An 18,860-nucleotide genomic window follows, 5' to 3' on the forward strand; every position below is an offset into this window, starting at 1 on the left:
TTGGTCCTTTCTCTGGATGCAGATGGGTTTCTTTATCACAAGTTTATTTTAATTGGCCTAATTATCTCAATGTTGAAAAGAGCCAAGTCCATCACAGCTGGTCATCACATAATCTTGCTGTTTCTGTGTACAGTGTTTTCTTGATTATACTCACTTCACTTAGCACCATTTCATGTAAGTCTCTCCAGGCCTTTCTGAAATCATCCTGCTGGTCATTTCTTATAGAACAATAATTTTCCATAACATTCACATACCATAACTTATTCATCCATTTCCCAACTTTTTTGTATCCATTCAGTTTCCAGTTCCTTGCCTCTACAAAAGGGCTGCTACAAACATTTTTGTACATGTGTATCTTTTTTTCCTTTTTTATGATCTCTTTGGAACACAAACCTAGTAGAGACATTGTTGGATCAAAGGGAATGCACAGTTTGATAACCTTTGGGGATAGTTCCAAATTGATCTTCAGAATGTCTGGATCATTTCACAATTCCACCAACAATGCACTAGTGTCCCAGTTTTCCCACACCCCTCCAGCATTTATCACTATCTTTTCTTGCTACGTTAATCAATTTGAGAGTTTTATAATGATAATCACATTCTAATGGAGAAGACAGCACACACAAAAATTGTAATACAAAATTTATGTGGAATAAATTAAAGCCAATTACAAAGGAAAAGTGCTAATAACAGAGAATGAGAAAGACTGTAAAAGGCTCCTTGAAGAAGTATGGATTTGAGGTGAATCTCAAAGGAAGCCAGGAGATAGAAGAGAGGAGACGAAGCATTCCATGAATAGGCACAAATGGAGGAGATGGAGTATCATGCAAAAGGAACAGAAAGAAAACCATTTTTACTGGAATGTAGAGTGCCTGGGTAAGAGTTGATTATTAATACAAGACAAGAAAAGCTGGAAGAGGCCATATTATGAACAGCTTTAAATTCTAATAAAGTATTTTAAATTCAATCCTGGAGGTAACAGGGAGCCACTGAAGTTTATTGAGTAGGTGAGTGATATGTCAGGTCTGTCCTTTAGAATCATTTTGGAAGCTGAATAAGGAGAGACTTGAGAGAGGGAGACCCATCAGCAGATATGAGGCATTGAGAATCTGTTCCAGGGTGGTGGCAGGATCAGAGGAGAGAAGGGGAAGTATACAATAGATGTTTTGAATGTAGAAATGACAGAGTTTGTCAAAAGATTTGATATGAGGTAATGAGAGCAAGTGAGCACCTGTATTGTTTGTTTGGGTGACTGGAATGATGGTGATCTCTGATAGTAATAGGGAAGTTTGGAAGAAGAGAGAACTTGGGAGAAAAGATAATGAGTTCCATTTTAGGCATATTGAATTTGAGATGTTCATGGGATTTCTAGTTTGAAATATCTAAGAGGCAGTTGGATATGCAAGACCCTGTTTTACTATGATTTTAGGACATGTAAAACAGTAAAATCTAATTCTCCTGTTGTATTTTTTTCTTCTATTATATCACGAGTTCCATGAAGGCAGGAACAGTGTCATAGTTAAACTTTGCATCTTCCTCCAGGATGACCATTACAGGGTGACCATGCATTTGCAGCATAATACATAGAAGACAGACCTTGGAGGCAGGAAGATCTGGGTTTGAATCTTGCCTTTGACATAAACATAAACAACAAGCCATACTTGGGAATATCCCTAAAACTGTTAGTTGCTGCTGAGTTGTCTATTTCCTTTGGTACAAAGAATTTCCACACAAGGAAGTGCCCTATACTGATAAAATCACAGGTCTGAGCAACAAAAGAGCAATTTTACAAATCCCAGAAACTGAGGTCTGGATCACACAACTACTGTAGCCAAATAGGGATTCATACCTAAGTCTACTGACTCTATGAAGTTAATATTTTTGCCATTATTTCATAGCTACCTTTATGGAGGATCCTTCAGCCTTCTCTTGAGATAACATGCCTGAATTCTATAATATTTTTAGAGTACAATTTATTGAGAGCAAACCTATTTGTTCAATGTGGTACAATATAAAGAACTCTAGACCTGGAGGTGAAGAGAAGCCTAGGTTTGCTTCTGAGCTTCCTGTTTATTAATTGTGTTGTCACTGGAATATTTGAATATCAGAGTGTTGTTGTTGTTTTTTTTTTTAAATCCATCTAATGAAGAGAATACTTCTAGTAATTACATCACAGGATCAAATGAGATAATACCTATATAGCATTTCTTAAATTATAGAGAATGATATAAATATTGGCTATTATGTTTTATTATGCAGATACTCTAGAGTCAATCCTCATTAAGTTCTTACATAGCTTAGTCTCTGTTTGTTAATATTTTCTCTCAAAGAAAAAGAAAAATAGAAACTCAGACATGATCAGGAATGCCTGACCCCCTATCTTCCTGCTTCCTGGTCCACGTGTGTACTTTGAATGATCTTTGGGAAGTAATTCCTATTCAGGAATGAATTAGACTAGATAAACGCTGGTGACTTTTCTTAGCCATGCAATGTATGAACTCATCCCATGAAGCATTTACAAAATGCCTCTTCTATGTGACACATCGTGCTGATTCTGGGAAATCACAAATAAGACATTGGCCCTGCCCACACTGTAAGAACTTAAATCACGCTACTGTTCCTATTACCACATAAGAGTGTATCAGCCCAAGGCCTTTGGTGACAGAGCTAACTTTTGCTGTGTATACAGGGAGTTCCCACTTTTCAGCAGGCTGAGATACAAAATTTGTTTCTTGTTTTGGAACATACATTTTCCCATAGTAACAGACTCATGCAAGGATAGCTTGCATTCTTGTAACCATTTAAGATTTACAAAATACTTTCCTCACCAGCCTTCACATGAGAGAAGTATCAAGTAATTATTATTATATACCCATTTTACAGATGAGAAAAATGAATATCAGAGAGATTAAGTGATTTGATAGCTAGAGCTTGAATTTAAATCTAGGTCCTCTGGGCCCAAGTTGTAGGCTCTTGCTACTGTAATATGCTGCTTCTTCATAGATCGTTTTAATGAAGATCTGTGCATTTCAATAGATGGAAATTCAATATGCCAACATATGATGGCTTTTTATTCTCCATTCTGCCTTTGCATAGGCTGTCCCCTGGCCTGGAATGTCCTCTCCTAACTTCAGACTCTGAGAATTCCCATCTACTTCCATCCCTCCAAGTCTCTGTTCATATACCATAGGAAGCCTTTCCTTTTCTACTTAGTTATTAATGCTCTCTCTCCTGCTTACATGTTTTATCCCTCAAGTAGAATATAATTTCCTTGAGGTCAAGGCTTATTTTTCATGTAGTATTTGAAGACTAGATCCTAGCACATTGCTTGCTGAGTTAGGATCAAATTGTATGGCAGATAAAAAAGCTAGTGAGAACTTATGTTCATTAATAAGAGCCATAGAGTCCAAGACTGTGAAGATAATAGTCCTATTGTATTCTACCTGGTCAACCCACATCTAGAGTATACTGGTAACCATATTTTAAGAATGATATTGATAAACTGAAGGGCAGTCAGAGGAGTGACTAAGATGGAAAATGGCCAGAAGATAGTACCAAATGGTAAAGAGATTAGAAATTGTGCTAAACAAGGATCAGTTGAAGGTATAAGTGGAAGGAGTATATAATCTGAAGAAGACTCAGTGAGAAGAAGGAAGACACATAGTAATATTCTAGTATTTTAAGGTGATAAAATAGAAGAAGAATTAGATTCACTCTGTCAAGCCACAGAGAGAAAAATGAGAGTGTCCCATAACATAAGGTCAGTTAGAGGAACCAAAATTTAGCTTAGAAAAGACCTAAGGAAGTAGATTGAATATCTCCAGAGGTTGAAAGAAAAATGAAAGACAGGGTGAGGGAGGAAAGAAGAAAGAGCAGGGGAACACCAGATTTAGTGAAGTGTGGTGGGGTGAGGATTGAGATGGGGATCAAAAGAACAGGGCCTCTAGTGAGGGAAGAGAGAATAAAGAGATTAAAAAGACCCGAGAAAACTGAGGAACAAACTCATGAGGATTATGGATGTAAGGATTATGGATTTTCATTTAAAAAATGAAATAGTTCTTGCCCTTACAGAACTTACATTCTATTAGAGAAAAGATCATATACACAAATAGATACAAATTATCTCTCACTACATATATATATATATGTGCACAAAAATATATAATATACACACAAATATATGTATTTGTAGATGTGTATGTATGTGTGAATATATATATATATACATATATATATATATACACACCCATACACACATATAGATACATAGTCACACACACTCATCTCATTCCCTCCCTTCCTCCCTCCTCCTCCTTCTTCTCCTTTTCCTTCTCTTCCTTCTCTCTCATTTGCATGTTAGAGATTCTGTGGAGGCAGAACTGATGAGACTTGGAAAGGAAGGAAAGGAAACTAAGTCCCTACTATATAGCAGATACCTATGCCAAGCACTATACAAAAAAATCATTTGATCTGCATAATAATCCTAGATGATAGGTGCTATTTTCATGCCCATTTTACGGTTAAAGAAATTGAAACCTATAATAATTATATAATCTGCCTAGAGTCGCACAAGTGTCCGAATTCAGATCTTCCCTATTCCAGACTTAGCACTCTTTTCACTATACCACTAAGGGTTTTTTTGGGTAGGGGATAGAGTGGTGGCAAAGTGAAGAGTTGAAGATGACTCAGAAGTTGTAAACATTGGTACTTTGCTCCTTCTTAGAAGTAGGAAGATTAAGAATAGAGATTGGTTTGGGAATAAAAATAATCAGTTATATTTTGTTCTAATTTAGTATGAAATGTCTATGAGGCATTCATTTGAAAATGTACAATCAAGAATTGTTTTGTTCTTTTTATCTCACATTACTTATTCTCTATTTAATGATTGTCGTTATTTAGGGTCGATATCTTTAATCATATATCCTTTATTTATCACTACTTTATAAGTTATAGTCTATAAATGATGATTGTTATTTTTGTGTTTTTACATTTTTTCTTATTCTATTTGAACCCTAGCACATAATCACTTTCTGTAAAGATGCCATAGAATGCTGAGAAATATTTGTCTTCTTTAATATTTTCATTTTAAAAGTCATCTAACTTTTCTAACACTTTGTTCAGCTCTCTATTTTTTCTGTTTTCTAGGTCCACCTCTAGTAGAGAATAGTTCTAAAATTTATTACTATTCTTGTGCTAATATTAGTCTTTTTATAAATTGCTCAAACTTTAAGAATTTACCATTTGGTAAATATATATTTAGTGTTGGCATTTGTTCATTGCCAACAATGTCTTAAATAAGAAATCATTTCCCAGTTTATCTCTCTTAATATCATTTTATCTTTGTCTTAATTTATATTGTGATTGCAACCTCTGCTTTTTAAAAATGACCTAAATCAAAATCGTTTCCCCAATCCTTCATTTTCATTTTTATCTATTTTACATATGTTCTTGAATTCAGCAAGTTGTTAGGCTTTGTCTTTTTAATCATTTTTTCTTTTTTCTTAAATTGGAGAATTTAATCCATTCATATTCATGATTATAATTGTTAAGTTTGTGTCTTCTTCTTTTAGTTACATACATGTTTTTCTCCCAGTTTTAAGCTAAAAAATCATCTTCCTGGGTGGTTTTGATTAAACTAATCTGAATGCAATATTCTATCCTGAACACCATCTTCCTCCCACTCTTTTGCTCATATTTACTTTTTATTATTTCTCTCTCTGTCTCTGTCTCTCTCCCTCTCCCTCTCTTTTCTCTCTCTTGTCACCTCCCTCCTGTCTCTCCCCTTCTTTCTTTCTCCCCCTTGTTCTGCTATCTCTCTTTTTATCTGTGTGTGTTCCACTTATTTGCTCTTTCCCCCTTCCTTTCCCCAGCTCATTTGAGTGTAATTAATCCTCCATTTGCACTTATTGCAAGACCCTAGTCTCATCCCTCCTACCTTTGGGGGTCCTTTGCAGGACTGCCAAATCATTTCCCTTCTGTTTGCTGAAGCTAATGCCCATTCTTTCCTTTATGATCTGCCCTCCCAGATATTCCATTATATCCCACCCCAAAGGCAGTGAGAGAAACTGAAAATGTCTTATCCTCTTCTCCTTGCAAATCAGGGTCTTATTTTATCTTTGCCCCTCACCCCACCCCATACTATCCTCTTCTCATTTTAGCTGAGCTCCTTATTTTAATATTGTTTATATATATATATGTATACACACACACACACACACACACACACACACACACACTTGTGGTCATGTCACAAGCCATAGAAAATAAGCCCTCTGAGGTCAAAGATGAATAGATTTTTGTCATTCCTCCCCCCTCCCCAAGGTAGCATATTTGTCTCTCTCTTTTTTTGTCTCAGTAGTATTTTTTCCCAAATATAGGTAAAGATAGTTTTCAACAATCATTCTTATACGATATTGTGTTTCAAATTTTTCTACCTCTCTTTCTTACCACTCCCTCTCCATTACAGCTAGAAATCTGATATTGGCTAAATATGTGCCTTAATAATACCTATTGATTGATTCATTGATTGTATTATCTTACCATCTACAATATTAATTTACAAATAAGGAGATCAAATTTTTCTGAGGCTAGATTTTTCCTCTGAACTGGTTAATTAAATTTTTTTCTTCCCATCTAATTTTTCTAACTAGACATTTTGCTCCTTAGATTATTTAGCCTATTGAAACTCTTTCACTTTTCAATGTCTCTTAGATAATAAGCACATTTTATTTATTTTTTGTTTTTGTAGAAAGTCAGACAACAAAAAGACTCCTCCATCCCACATTCATAAATATGCCCAACATTCAGGCTCTGGTCCATATAAAAACAAACATTTCATTAACTAACCCTCTTATTTGCCCAATTGTTTTTCTCATTCACCTTTGCTGGATCATAATCCATATTGTATCCCTTATTTGTAGATTTTGTCCAGGGCCCTTTTTAAATTCACTTTCTCTTGATGACCCCATCAGCTCTCATGGATTTAATTATCTTCCTTTTATATAGTCTTTCCTCTAATCTCTTGTCCAAAATCACCAGCTGCCTGTTAGACATTTCCAAATGACTATCTCATAGGCTTCTCAAAATGAAAATGTCCAAAACAGAACTCATTGTCTTTCCTCTCAAAGCCACTTCTCTATTTCTGTGAAGGATACCACCATCCTTCCTTTGACCTATCTTCCTCATAGGTTCCAAAATGGTTTTTCTATACTTCAAGTCTAATCATGTCAATTCCTGTTTAGTAAACTCTAGTGGTAAATACTAGTGTATAGAGATAAAAATTTCTGAGGCTCCAATCTAACTATACATTTGTTGTTCTTTCTTTTTTACTGTTCAGTCATTTTAGTCATTTCTGTTTCTTTATAACCCTATTTGAGATTTTCCTGAAATAGATACAGGAGTAATTTGCTATTTCAGTCTCCAGATCATTTTACAGATAAAGAAACTGAGGCAAATGGGTTAAGTGACTTGTCTAGGATCACATAATTAGTAAATGTCTGAGGCAGGACTGACTCCAGGCCAGCATTCTATCCATTGAACCACCTAGTCTCCCATTCCTTGTTTTTATTTTCTATTTACCTTTACATATTTAAATCCCTGGCTTTCTTTAAGGCTGAGCTTAAGTGCCATACAGGACAAAAGGCTCTTAAATTTAGAGCAGAGAGGGATCTTATATATCATTAAATCCCATTCTTTCATTCATAAATTAAAGCCCAAAGAATTAAAATAATTTAGCCAGTGTCACCCAGTTAATAAGTGTCTGAGGTTGTACTACAACCCAGGTCTTCTGACTTCTGATTACCACTCCACATTGTCTATTAATGAAACCTTTATTGATCTCTCTGCTTGCTAGTATTTGCCTCCCCTAATCCCTATAACATATATGGTTTCTGACTGACAAATTTTAATTTCCTCCAGTTCAGTAACTGTTTCATTTTTTTTTTTTTTTCATTTGTATCCTCAGGGTAAGGTGCCTGGAACATAGTAGATTGTTAATCAATGTTTGTTGGTTGATTGGTCTTTCACTCTTAGATTAATGTATTTAATTTTCTGGGTTTTCAGATTCATGTTGAATTCTCTGTTTTCCTTACAATTTCTTTGGGAGAATAACTCAAATTCATTCCTTTTACTAAATAGCCAATTATTTTTCCTCATGTTTAGGCTTAATTTACTTAGGATGATAATCAATAATTTTTCTTTTTGAAATATTACTTAAATTTTTTTCTTTGAGTTATTGTAAACACAGAATAATCTTGTACTATTCTGAGTCATTCATAGAAAGTTTTGTTTATCCTCGTTACCTGCAATATTTGTTCTTTGCTGATGTAGTTTTGAAATTTGACTGCACTATTCCTCAGTGGATAAAACTTGTACTTTCTCTCTGGTGGTATTCCATCTATTATTTTGTTATATACTTTGCTACCCACTTCTATAATTTCTCAATAATGTTCCTATATGATTTATTGAAATATGGTATCCAGGTTTTCTTTTTCAATACATTTTTTCCCTTGAAAAACTTAAGGTTATTTTTTTCACGTTTTATGATTAAATTAAAAAATATTTCTTTGTTAAGCTTTTATGTGTTCCTCTAATCTTTTGTTATTGCTTTAAGAAAAAAAAGCAACAAACTTTGTTCCTCTATTTTTTCTTCTGCCTTTGCCTTTTTTTCATTCCACTTCACAGAATCTACTGCCATGGAAAATGTCTTGTTTTTGTTTTTGTTTTACATTATCTAGTGTTTTATTAGATCTGTCATTTTTTCTTTAAGAATTCTAAAATGTCTTTATTTCTTTGATGTTTTTACTAAAATCTTTGATTATCTTTTTTTGAAAAATAATTTAATAATATATTATTTTTATCATTGAATGTAAAGATGGTTTTCAGCATTCATTTTCATAAGGTTTGAGTTCCAATTTTTTCTCCCTCCCTTCCTTGCCTTCTTCTCTCCCCAAGATAGCAAGAAATCTGAGAAAGGTTACTTACATATAATCATTTTTAACATATTTCTGTATGAGTCATGTTGAGAAAGAGAAATCAGAACAAAAAAGGAAAAAAAATATAATAAAAAAAAACACTAAAAAAGAAAATAGTGACTTTTGGTCTCCATAGTTCTTTCTCTGGATGTGGATGGCATTTTCCATCCAAAGACTACTGGAATTATCTTAGATTACTGTTTTTTGAGAAGAGCTAAGTCTATCATAGTTGATCATCACATAATCTTGCTATTACTGTGTAATGTTTTACTAGTTCTGCTCACTTTATCCAACATCAGTTCATATAAGTCCTTCCAGGCTTTTCTGAAATCAGCCCATTCAAAAATTTTTACATATCAATAGTATTCCATCATATTCACATAACATAGCTTATTCATCCATATCCCGATTGATGGGTACCCATTCAATTTCTAATTTGGGGACACCACAAGAAAGGCTGCTATAAAGATTTTTGATCATGTGGGTCCTTTTCCCTCTTTAAAGATTTCTTTGGGATGCAGACCTGGTAGTGGTACTGCTGGATCAAAGAGTATGCAAAGTGTTTTATAACCTTTTGGGCACTGTTCCAAAGTGCTCTCCAGAATGGCTAGATCAGTTCACAACTCCATCAACAATGCATTAGTGTCCCAGTTTTCCTACACCCCCTCCAACATTTATCATTATCTTTTTCTGTCATCTTAGCCAATCTGATAGGTATGAGTGGTATCTCAATTGTTTTAATTTGCATTTTTCTAATCACTAATGATTTAGAACATTTTCATGTGACTTTAGATGATTTTAATTTCTTCATCTGAAAATTGTTCATATCCTTTGACCATTTACTTTGATTAACTTTTAAAAACCATTTTTGAGATAACAATTATAACAATTAACATTAACATAGTACCTTGAATGTGCCAGACATTGACTAAGTACTTTATAAATATCTCATCCAATCCTTCTGACACCCCTAATTATTAGGTGCTGTTATCATCCCAATTTCACAAATGAGAAAACTGTCTGAGGTCATATTTGAACTCAGGTCTTTCTTGATTTCAACACTCTACCCATTGGAATTACTCCTTTTGTCATTTCAGGGAACCTTTCATGTTTTTAATATTTTTCACCTTTCCCAGAGGATTTTGCCTCAAGTGTCTTTGTTATTGAGAAGACTCTTTTCTTTGAATTTTTGTTCATAATTCGAGTGAACTTTTATGTCTACTCATCAATAGCTGCCATTCCCCCCACCCCCCCCACCGAGGCTGGGGTTAAGTGACTTGCCCAGGGTCACACAGCTAGGAAGTATTAAGTGTCTGAGACCAGATTTGAACTCGGGTCCTCCTGAATTCAGGGCTGGTGCTCTATCCACTGCACCACCTAGCTGCCCCTATAGCTGCCATTTAAATTATGTTTTTATTGAAAACATTCTTCTTACCACCAGTCCTTTCTCTTCTGAAGGCCTAGCACTTTCAGTCCCACCATCATCCCCACTCTCTTTCTACAAGTTCTTTGTTCTCTTTATACATCAGCATTGAATGAGCTCTGTATCTTTCAATAGATGAAGTTGACTGGTGAGCTTACCACTATAAGAGGCTCAAGTAGTAATTTTCAGGACTTTTCTTTACCTTTAATCAATCCACCATTCTGGGTTTTATTTTCCTCTATGAGAGCAGTTCTTATCAGTAACCAGGCTAACCCCAGGGTGATGGTTGAGACAGTATCTACACCACTTCGTGTACATATAGGACTTTTAAGAAATGGTCTCTTCCACCTTTCTCACACTCCTCCTGAACTATATGAAATAACTGTTCAATTCAAATTTCAGATCTTCTTCTTCCTTAGTCTTTCTCCTATACTGCATCTCCTCCACAGATAACCCATTTCTTTTTTTATTGAGACTTAGGACTGTTGTAATTAAGGGACAAATCTACCTTGTATACATTTTCCTCATGGAACACTGCTAAGAGGATAATTCCAGAAATCTGTGTCAAAGACTACAGCCAACCCAAGGGATATAGGGCTTCCCTTTCCAGTGTTGGCTATGGGAAAAGGAAGAGGCTGGGTGATAACTTGGCATCAATTATTTTTTTTTTTCTTATGAAAAGTATCTTGTCATGTTGTTTTTCCAATCAGTTTCCTATCATTCTATATATAGATTGTTGTCCTTAGAAAAACTTCTTATTTGATATGCTAGTAAGATGGGGAGCCAGCTGCCCTGGTTAGTTTTCATTGCTTCATAATCTCAATATATTCCAGAATCACTCCTTCTCTTTTTAGGAGATCGGCTACAAAAGCTAGTGGCTTTTCATCGCCTGGCCACAGTCTATTACTCTCTGCATATGTACGAGATGGCTGAAGATTGCTACCTGAAGACACTGAGCCTCTGTCCACCCTGGATGTACTCTTCTCAGGAGGCGCTGTACTATGCTAAGGTGTACAGTCGCTTGGGTCACATGACTCTTGACCAGCTTAAGGTCAGAATCTTCCTCCCAAGAGGTCCCTAAAACAGGCTCAGGTTGGGCTACATAAGCAATTTGCTTCTTAAAACTGAAGTCTTAGCTCACCCAGTCAATTGATCACTCAATAATCATTTATTAAGCATTTATTGTATGCCAGGCACTTTGTTCATGTTGAGATACAGAGAAAAAAAAATGAAATAGTTCCTGTTCTTAAGGAGTTTATATTCTATACTAAATCATTTTTATACAGTTTTTACTATTTGTTAATAGCTAATCAGAAAGTATTTGTAAGCATTTACTAAGTACCATAAACTATTCTGGGTTTTGGGGATACAAAGACATATGGGTATATAAAGATGGGAAGCAATTTGGGGAGAAAGCACTAACTCTTGAGAAGGGTAAAAATCAGGAAAGATTTCTATGGAAGGGGGCATTGGTCTTGAGCCTTGAAGGAAAAGCAGAGGTGAGAAGGGAGTATGCATTGTAGGCAAGGGGATAGTCAGAAAAAAATGTAACCTTTTCAGGAGTGTGTGTGAAAGGGAAAACTGTAAAACAAAGTTAGGTTGGTGCCAGGTGTAAAGGACTTCAAATGTTGAATGGAGAATTTTATATTAGATTCTTGAAGTAATAGGGATCCTCTGGAGTTTATTGATTAAGGTTGGGTAAGTTTGGCAGTTGTGTGGAGTAAGGATTGAAATAGGGAGAAACTTGTGGCAAGGGGACCCATTAAACTATTGTATTAGTCCAAATGAAAAATGATGGGAGCTTGAATTAACATATCAATATGGAGAGAAGAGTATGGATGGGAGAAATGGAAATAGCTACAAGAATGAGAGTGAGTATATACCATTTAAAGTCATAAAAACTTAGCTTCCTACAGTCTTGTCCTATTGCTATTGGTATCTCAATTTTACAGAGAGGGAAACTGAGTCTCAGCTAGGGCAAATGATTTGTCAAAGACATATATAGTATACATGTATGTGTGTGTCAGAGACAAATGTATGTATAAGGCTATATATGTATATATTTATGTATGTATGTTTATGACTATTCAAAATTAGAAAAGGACTAAAACTCACTTATTTTTAGTTCAGTATTACTTTCTACTACCTCTCACTATTATCTACCTAAAGATTTCATGAAAACTAGATATCCCTCTTTCATCCTAAGTAGCTCCTCTTCCTACCATTTCTGCTTTTGGGCATTAGTGAGCAAAAACAGGGCAGAAAGTCAGTCTATACAGTCTTTTCATTATCATCTGCCCAAACCTCCCTCAGTATGGCCCTAAGATCAAGCAAGTTTGAGGGCCATTACAGCTCCAAACTCTCTAGCAAGAATGCATTGTAACAACTTTGTTTTTACTATGATTTTTTTGATTAGGATGCCCATGATGCTACAGACTACTTCCTGCTGGCCCTAGCAGCAGCTATCCAACTGGGTGACAACAACTTACAGGACTCAATTCGGAGGAAATTGAAGACCATCACTCACAGCTCTTTGTGGTGTAGCAGCCCAGGGGGCCAGTCTGCAGAGCGGGCCAGGTGGTTGAGTGGAGGAGGACCTACCCTCTGAGAGACTATTGAGGTGTTGTTACATGTGAACCGAAAGTAGTTCCCTTAACCTGGAGTCATCATGGATTAATCTGGAGCCATCATAAATTGACCTAGAGTCATAATAGATTCTTAAAGTATTAAGCTTGGAAGAGATCTGAGAACATAAGATATAGAAAACCAGAGCAGAGGTCTTAGAACATAGTATGTTAGAGGTGGATCGAACTTTAGAACAGAGAATATAAAACATCACATCAGGGAAAGATCTTATAGATCATCTAGTCTGACTACATCTGAGTAAAAGAGGGGCCCAGAAAAGTCAAGTATCCATAGTCACACAGTCAGTTATCAGCAAAGGCATCATATAAAAAAAACCACCTAGGATTGTTGATTTTGGAGCTGAGTCTCTTTGGTGCACCCTCTTTCTCAGTAGTTCAAATTAGAGTCTTACTAGGTGCCTGATCCTAGGAAAGTCATTTAACTGCTCTGTGTCTCAGTTTCTTCATCTGTAAAATGAAGATAAAAACTGTGCAATCCCCACAGGGGTTGTTGTGAAGTTAAAAATAATTAACACATGTAAAGCACTTTGCAAACCTTAAAAGCATTGTATAAATGCTAGCTATTGTTATTATTAATAGCACTATGAATATATAATAGGTGTTTAATAAATTATTGTTGGACTTAATTATTTGAATTATGAAATGAAAGATCTTGCTGCCAAGAACTCCAAAATGGGAAGGAAATTTGGCATTTCTAAGACCCTCTTGTGGGCTTTTTTCAGGGAAAGACCACGACTGGTTTTTTCTCCTAGGCCTATGGTGGAGAAGAGAACACACACTGTTCTGCTCTCCTACTCAAGTCAGAGCTCTACCTCTTTAACAATGTTGATTTGTTGACTAATTGACTCAGAATCCCAGAATCTCAGAACTGGAAGACCCCTCTAAGGCCTTCTATCCCTCGTGTGAACAGGAGTTCCATTCTACAGCATTTCTAATAAGCTATCATTTAGCCTCTGTTTGATTACATTTGATGACAGGAAGTTCCTTCTCTTACATTCCACCTTTATTTAGATTTAATTATTAGGATATTTCTGCTTAAATTGAGCCAAAATCTCTCTGCTACTGCCAGTTCTGCTCTCCGAGGATAAGCAGAACATGACTAATCCCCTTTCCCTATGATTGCCTGTATAAATTTGAAGGCATTTATCATGCTCCTTCATGTCCCAATCTATTCTTTTCTAAGCTAAATAGCCCTTGTTCTTTTAACTAGTCTCCATCAGAAGAATGCTGATTTAATTTGGGACCTGTAACTGGGGCACATCTTCATTTTTGTTTTCCATTTTATTATTTATTTAATAAACACCCACAAGGGTTTCTGCTTTACATTTGAAGAATTAAGGTGTGAGTGCTTCCTCCATCCTGTAGTACAATGGAAAGAGGATTTATTCTGGACTAGTCAGTCAGAAGATCTGGGTTCAAATCATTACTACCTGTGTATTCTTGGACAAGCCACCTAATTTAGTTGGGGCTTGGCTTCTTCAACTGTAAAATGAAGTGGCTGGATTAGATAGTCTCTGAAATTCTCTTCTGTCTCCATAGTTAAGATCCTACAGTTAATCAATGTAATTCACAGCCCTTCCCTTGAACAATTCAATTCGATGAGTATTTATCAAGCAGCTGTTATGTTTAAGAAACTGTATTCAATGATAGGAGAACATGAGACAAAAGGTAGATCTTAATTTCAAGGACCTTCCATTGTACTCCATGCTTAGTATAGGTAATTGAAGAATAGTGAATGGAAAAAAAAATCCATTCTGTAGTCAGTTCTTTAGTGATGAGCCTCTTCTGTACATAAAGTTAAACTAATTTTCGAGAGACAAACAGTACATTAACCAGGTCCACATTCGAGAACCTTCCTAGGCCTATACTCCAATGATGTAGTTTTTGAGGATACATAGTCACTTTTGTACCACAAAGAGGCATGGAAGAGAATTTCAAGGGAGGAAAGAATTTCTGTCTTTATGAATCTTAAAGGAATAATAAAGGAATGGTGGTCCCTGCTTCTTGAGAACTGATGGTCTACCAATTTATAGATAATTCACTTTAATTCAATTCAACAGAGTTGCAAAGCCCTTATTTTATGCAAGGAATCATTATTCTTCTGTTACCTCTCATATCCATGATTTGTACAAGCATCCTTGGCTCTTTGCATCCCTCATGTGTGGAATGAATTTTCTCAGACTTGTAACTAGAAAGGGCCTTGGGTGGCATTTCATCTAATATCTTCAATTTTCATATGATGGTACTAAGACCACAGAGTTTAAGTGACTTGCCTAAGGACATCCATATGAGTATAAAAATTGGGACTTGAATTCAGATTCTCTGCTCTCAAACTCAGAATTCTTTTCCACTGTGGATGTGGTCTCTCATCATCATTAAAATCTGTTGAAATCTCTCTTCTCCTTCAAGAACCAGATTTACAAGTATAAGATGGGAAAGTTATAAATGGCTAGAAAACAATTCTTCTGAAAAAAGGGGTCTCTGCAGAATATAAATTCAGTATAAATAAATAGTATGCCATAGCAGGCACAAAAGCTAATTTGATCTTAGGCTGCATAATATAAGTTCCCTTCATCACCTGAGACAACCAATTTTGTTGTTCCAGAATTTGTTGTAAAGGATTTCTTTTTAAACAGGATTTATTTTAAAATAAAACAAATCAATCAATAAACACATTAAATGCCCACTATATGCCAGATATTGTGAAGTGCTAAGAATGAAAAGACAAAAATGAAATAATCTCTGGTCTCAAGGGAAGGTTAATATGAATTATTAAATATTTTAAATGTTACTTTATTCCTTTTAAGTATTTGCAGTAATTTGAACTGCATATTGCTAAACACAAGTCCTGCCTGATCTACCTTAATGAAGACATATGAATCATTGTAATGAGCATATTCTCTCTAGGTTTGTGAACTAAACAAAAGTTCTTTGCCTTTTTAAAAAGTGTTTTAAATGTTTTTTTTTCCTTCTTATTCCTTAAAAGAAGTTAAACATTTCTCTTGAGATTTTTTTATAATATTAATTTATTTAGGAAAAATTCCCTCCTCAATTTATGGTATCAAAAATACATTAGAGAAGTTAATATGTCAAGTTATAACCAAAGACAAGTTAGTTAAACTTGTTTTAGACAATCTCCTCCCCTCATGTAGGGTAATGGAATCTAATTTAAAATCAGCACCAAGAGACAACATTAGAGTTTTATGATGCATCTCCCATCTCTCTTTCCTTCCCTGCCCTGCTGGGTAATAGCCTGAAAACCAAACTTGAACTGAGTATTTCCAAGTCCTAAGATGCTTTTGGCACAGCAGGTAATGATGGTGCTTGGAAAGTAAAGTTTGGGGTTTTAAGTTTGTAAGGGCTTTATAAGCAGCTGATGTTGGTGAAGAAGCAGAGTTTAGGAAGAAGCAAAAATAACAAGAGGTTGAAAGAATAAAGAATAATTCCTAGAACATTAAATTTGAGAAGAATTCTAATCATAGAACAAAATGCTTAAGATCTGGAACAGAGGTTAGAACACAGAATGTGAGAGTTGTAAGAGACATAGAACACAAAATATAAGAACTGGCAGAGACGTTTACTCTGTTACATAGAACACAGAATGTGAGAGCTGGCAGGGACAAGACAAAATGTGAGGGTGGAAACATTTGTTCATAGAACATAGAACACAGAATGTGAGGGCTGACAGGGATATTTGAGCTTACAACACAGAACTCAGAATGTTAGAGCTGGCAGGGACAATACAAAATGAAAGAATTGGCAGGGATATTTGTTCATAGAACACAGAACACAGAATGTGAAAGCTGGCAGGAACGAACATATGAGCTTAGAACACAGAACATAGAATGTGAGAGCTGGCAAGGACATTTGAGCTTAAAACATAGAATGTTAATGCTTAAAGAAACCTTGGAACTAAGAAAATTTAATGTAAAAATAGGGAGGGACTAAAGAACAATTCAGGAGCCAAAGCATCAAAGATTTGGAGCAAGAAAGGATTTTTTGAGTTAACTGTATGTAACCCTCTTATTTTACAGTTGAGGAAAGCCCAGGGGACTTAAAGGTCTTTCTCAAAAAAAAACACAGTAAGATCTGAGATAGAATTTGAACTCTCCTCTCACAAAACAACCACCCTAATTCATATCCACTTCACATTTTACCTGGACTATCACAGTAGCTTTCTTTTTCGTTTCTCTATTATCTTCCAGGTAACTCCCGAAGGTGATTTTCCTAAAGCACAAAGATTTAGTCATGTCATCTCTCCACTCCAACCTCAATAAACTCCAATCACACTCTGTTAGCTCTTAAATTAAATATAAATTCCTATATCTGGAATTTAAAACTGACTTCCGACATCTCCAGACACCTTATATATTAACCCCTCCATGTGCTCATTGGGCCAGTTATAATAATTGACACATATTTGTTGTTTCTCACACTAAGCAATTTCTCTCTCCCAACATGATTCATAAAGAAACGTGTATTAAAAATTAATGTGTGTGTATAAGCAGAAAAAGAAAACAAAAAAGAAAAATAAATTTTAAAAAATAAGCAGTCCATCTCTCTATATCTTGTCTTTATTCTGGCTGTCCAGTCTGTCTTTGAAGTCCATAGTTCTAACTTTAAAGCTTACCTCTGTTATATACTACTATGTAATCTTGAGCAAAATATTTAATTTCTCTGGGTCTCAGTTTTCCCAAATGCAAAATGAGGAGCTTTGAAAGGATGTCCTTTAAGGTTTTTTTCAAGCTTTAAATCAATGCTCCTGTGACTTTTGTCTCATAGAACCAACCTCTGGTCTCTACAATTCAGCTTGAATGCTACCTTCCACTGGTGCTAGCATCTGTTAGCCTTCTCCCTCTCAATACTGTTATGTATTCATTCATTATACTACATATACTTACATATGTATGTGTTAAGAGACAGTATGGAACAATGGAGGAAGAGCTGTCCCTCTGAGCCAGGGTGAGCAGGGTCCAAGTCCACCTCTGACACATAAGGACTGTGTAACCCTAGCCAACTTCCTTAACCTCTTAATTCTATTGGCAGTTTTCTAAAACTATTTGTTGCCAAGAAGATACTGATTTGCGCTGGTAAAGGGAGTGTCCTCATTTAGGTGTTCCCTATATTAATAAAATCACAAATCTATGCCCTATGTACATGTTCTTTAATTAATCTTGAAGCTTTTTGAGGGTAAAAACTTAATTTTGTGTCTCTATCTCCCCTGTTACTACTCCCCTACACTTAGCAAGTGTAGAGTCTATAATAGGAACATAATAAATATTTGTTAAATCACTGAGTGATTTGTTGATTGACTAAGGCATGAATAAGCCACAGAGTAGCCCTTACTGCCTCCCTCATCTTCCCCTCCTCCCATTTTTCTTCCAGAACAACCATTAACTCCTCTCAAGGCTAAAGGAGAGTTGCCTTTTGCCTACCAAGCAATACAGATCCTGCTGGTCCCCACTGTGGCTAGTAGAATGACTTCCACAAAGTCAATTTGTTAGAGACAGTAGATTTGGTTTTTCTTTATGCTTCATAGATATCCCATGTCCAATGCCTTCTAATTGTTGAAAAACATTTTTATTCCATAATGGTATTGGGTTTTGGATTGATAAACAAAACTTTGACCCCTTTCTTCATTTCATATCATAATTTTAAACATATTTTTCCATCTTCCTCTTTGTAGTCAGTCTCTTGGAGTTAGCTTGATGTAGAGTCCAAATAGCAGAGAGATTATAGATAAATCATCTGGAGGTTCTTCAGATGCTCCTACTGCCTGCAGATGATATTGTGCTGATTGCACTGAGGCCCAAATGTCTT

The 18,860-nt window shown here is 35.5% G+C and overlaps 1 protein-coding gene across 6 annotated transcripts in view; it reads left to right on the top strand.

Moving 5' to 3' along the window:
- SH3TC2 (SH3 domain and tetratricopeptide repeats 2) overlaps nucleotides 1-17,594 on the top strand; it is a 75,729-nt gene extending 58,135 nt beyond the window's left edge. For all 6 annotated transcript variants that reach the window (XM_074292138.1, XM_074292142.1, XM_074292140.1 and 3 more), the window contains 2 exons: nucleotides 11,250-11,446; nucleotides 12,812-17,594. In XM_074292138.1, the coding sequence (XP_074148239.1) occupies nucleotides 11,250-11,446; nucleotides 12,812-13,003 (389 nt within the window). In that variant the 3' untranslated portion in view covers nucleotides 13,004-17,594. The remainder of the gene's footprint in view (nucleotides 1-11,249; nucleotides 11,447-12,811) is intronic.
- The last annotated feature ends 1,266 nt before the right edge of the window (nucleotides 17,595-18,860 follow it).

Source organism: Sminthopsis crassicaudata, chromosome 2 (genome assembly GCF_048593235.1).
Source record: "Sminthopsis crassicaudata isolate SCR6 chromosome 2, ASM4859323v1, whole genome shotgun sequence".
NCBI classification, from domain to species: Eukaryota; Metazoa; Chordata; class Mammalia; order Dasyuromorphia; family Dasyuridae; genus Sminthopsis; species Sminthopsis crassicaudata.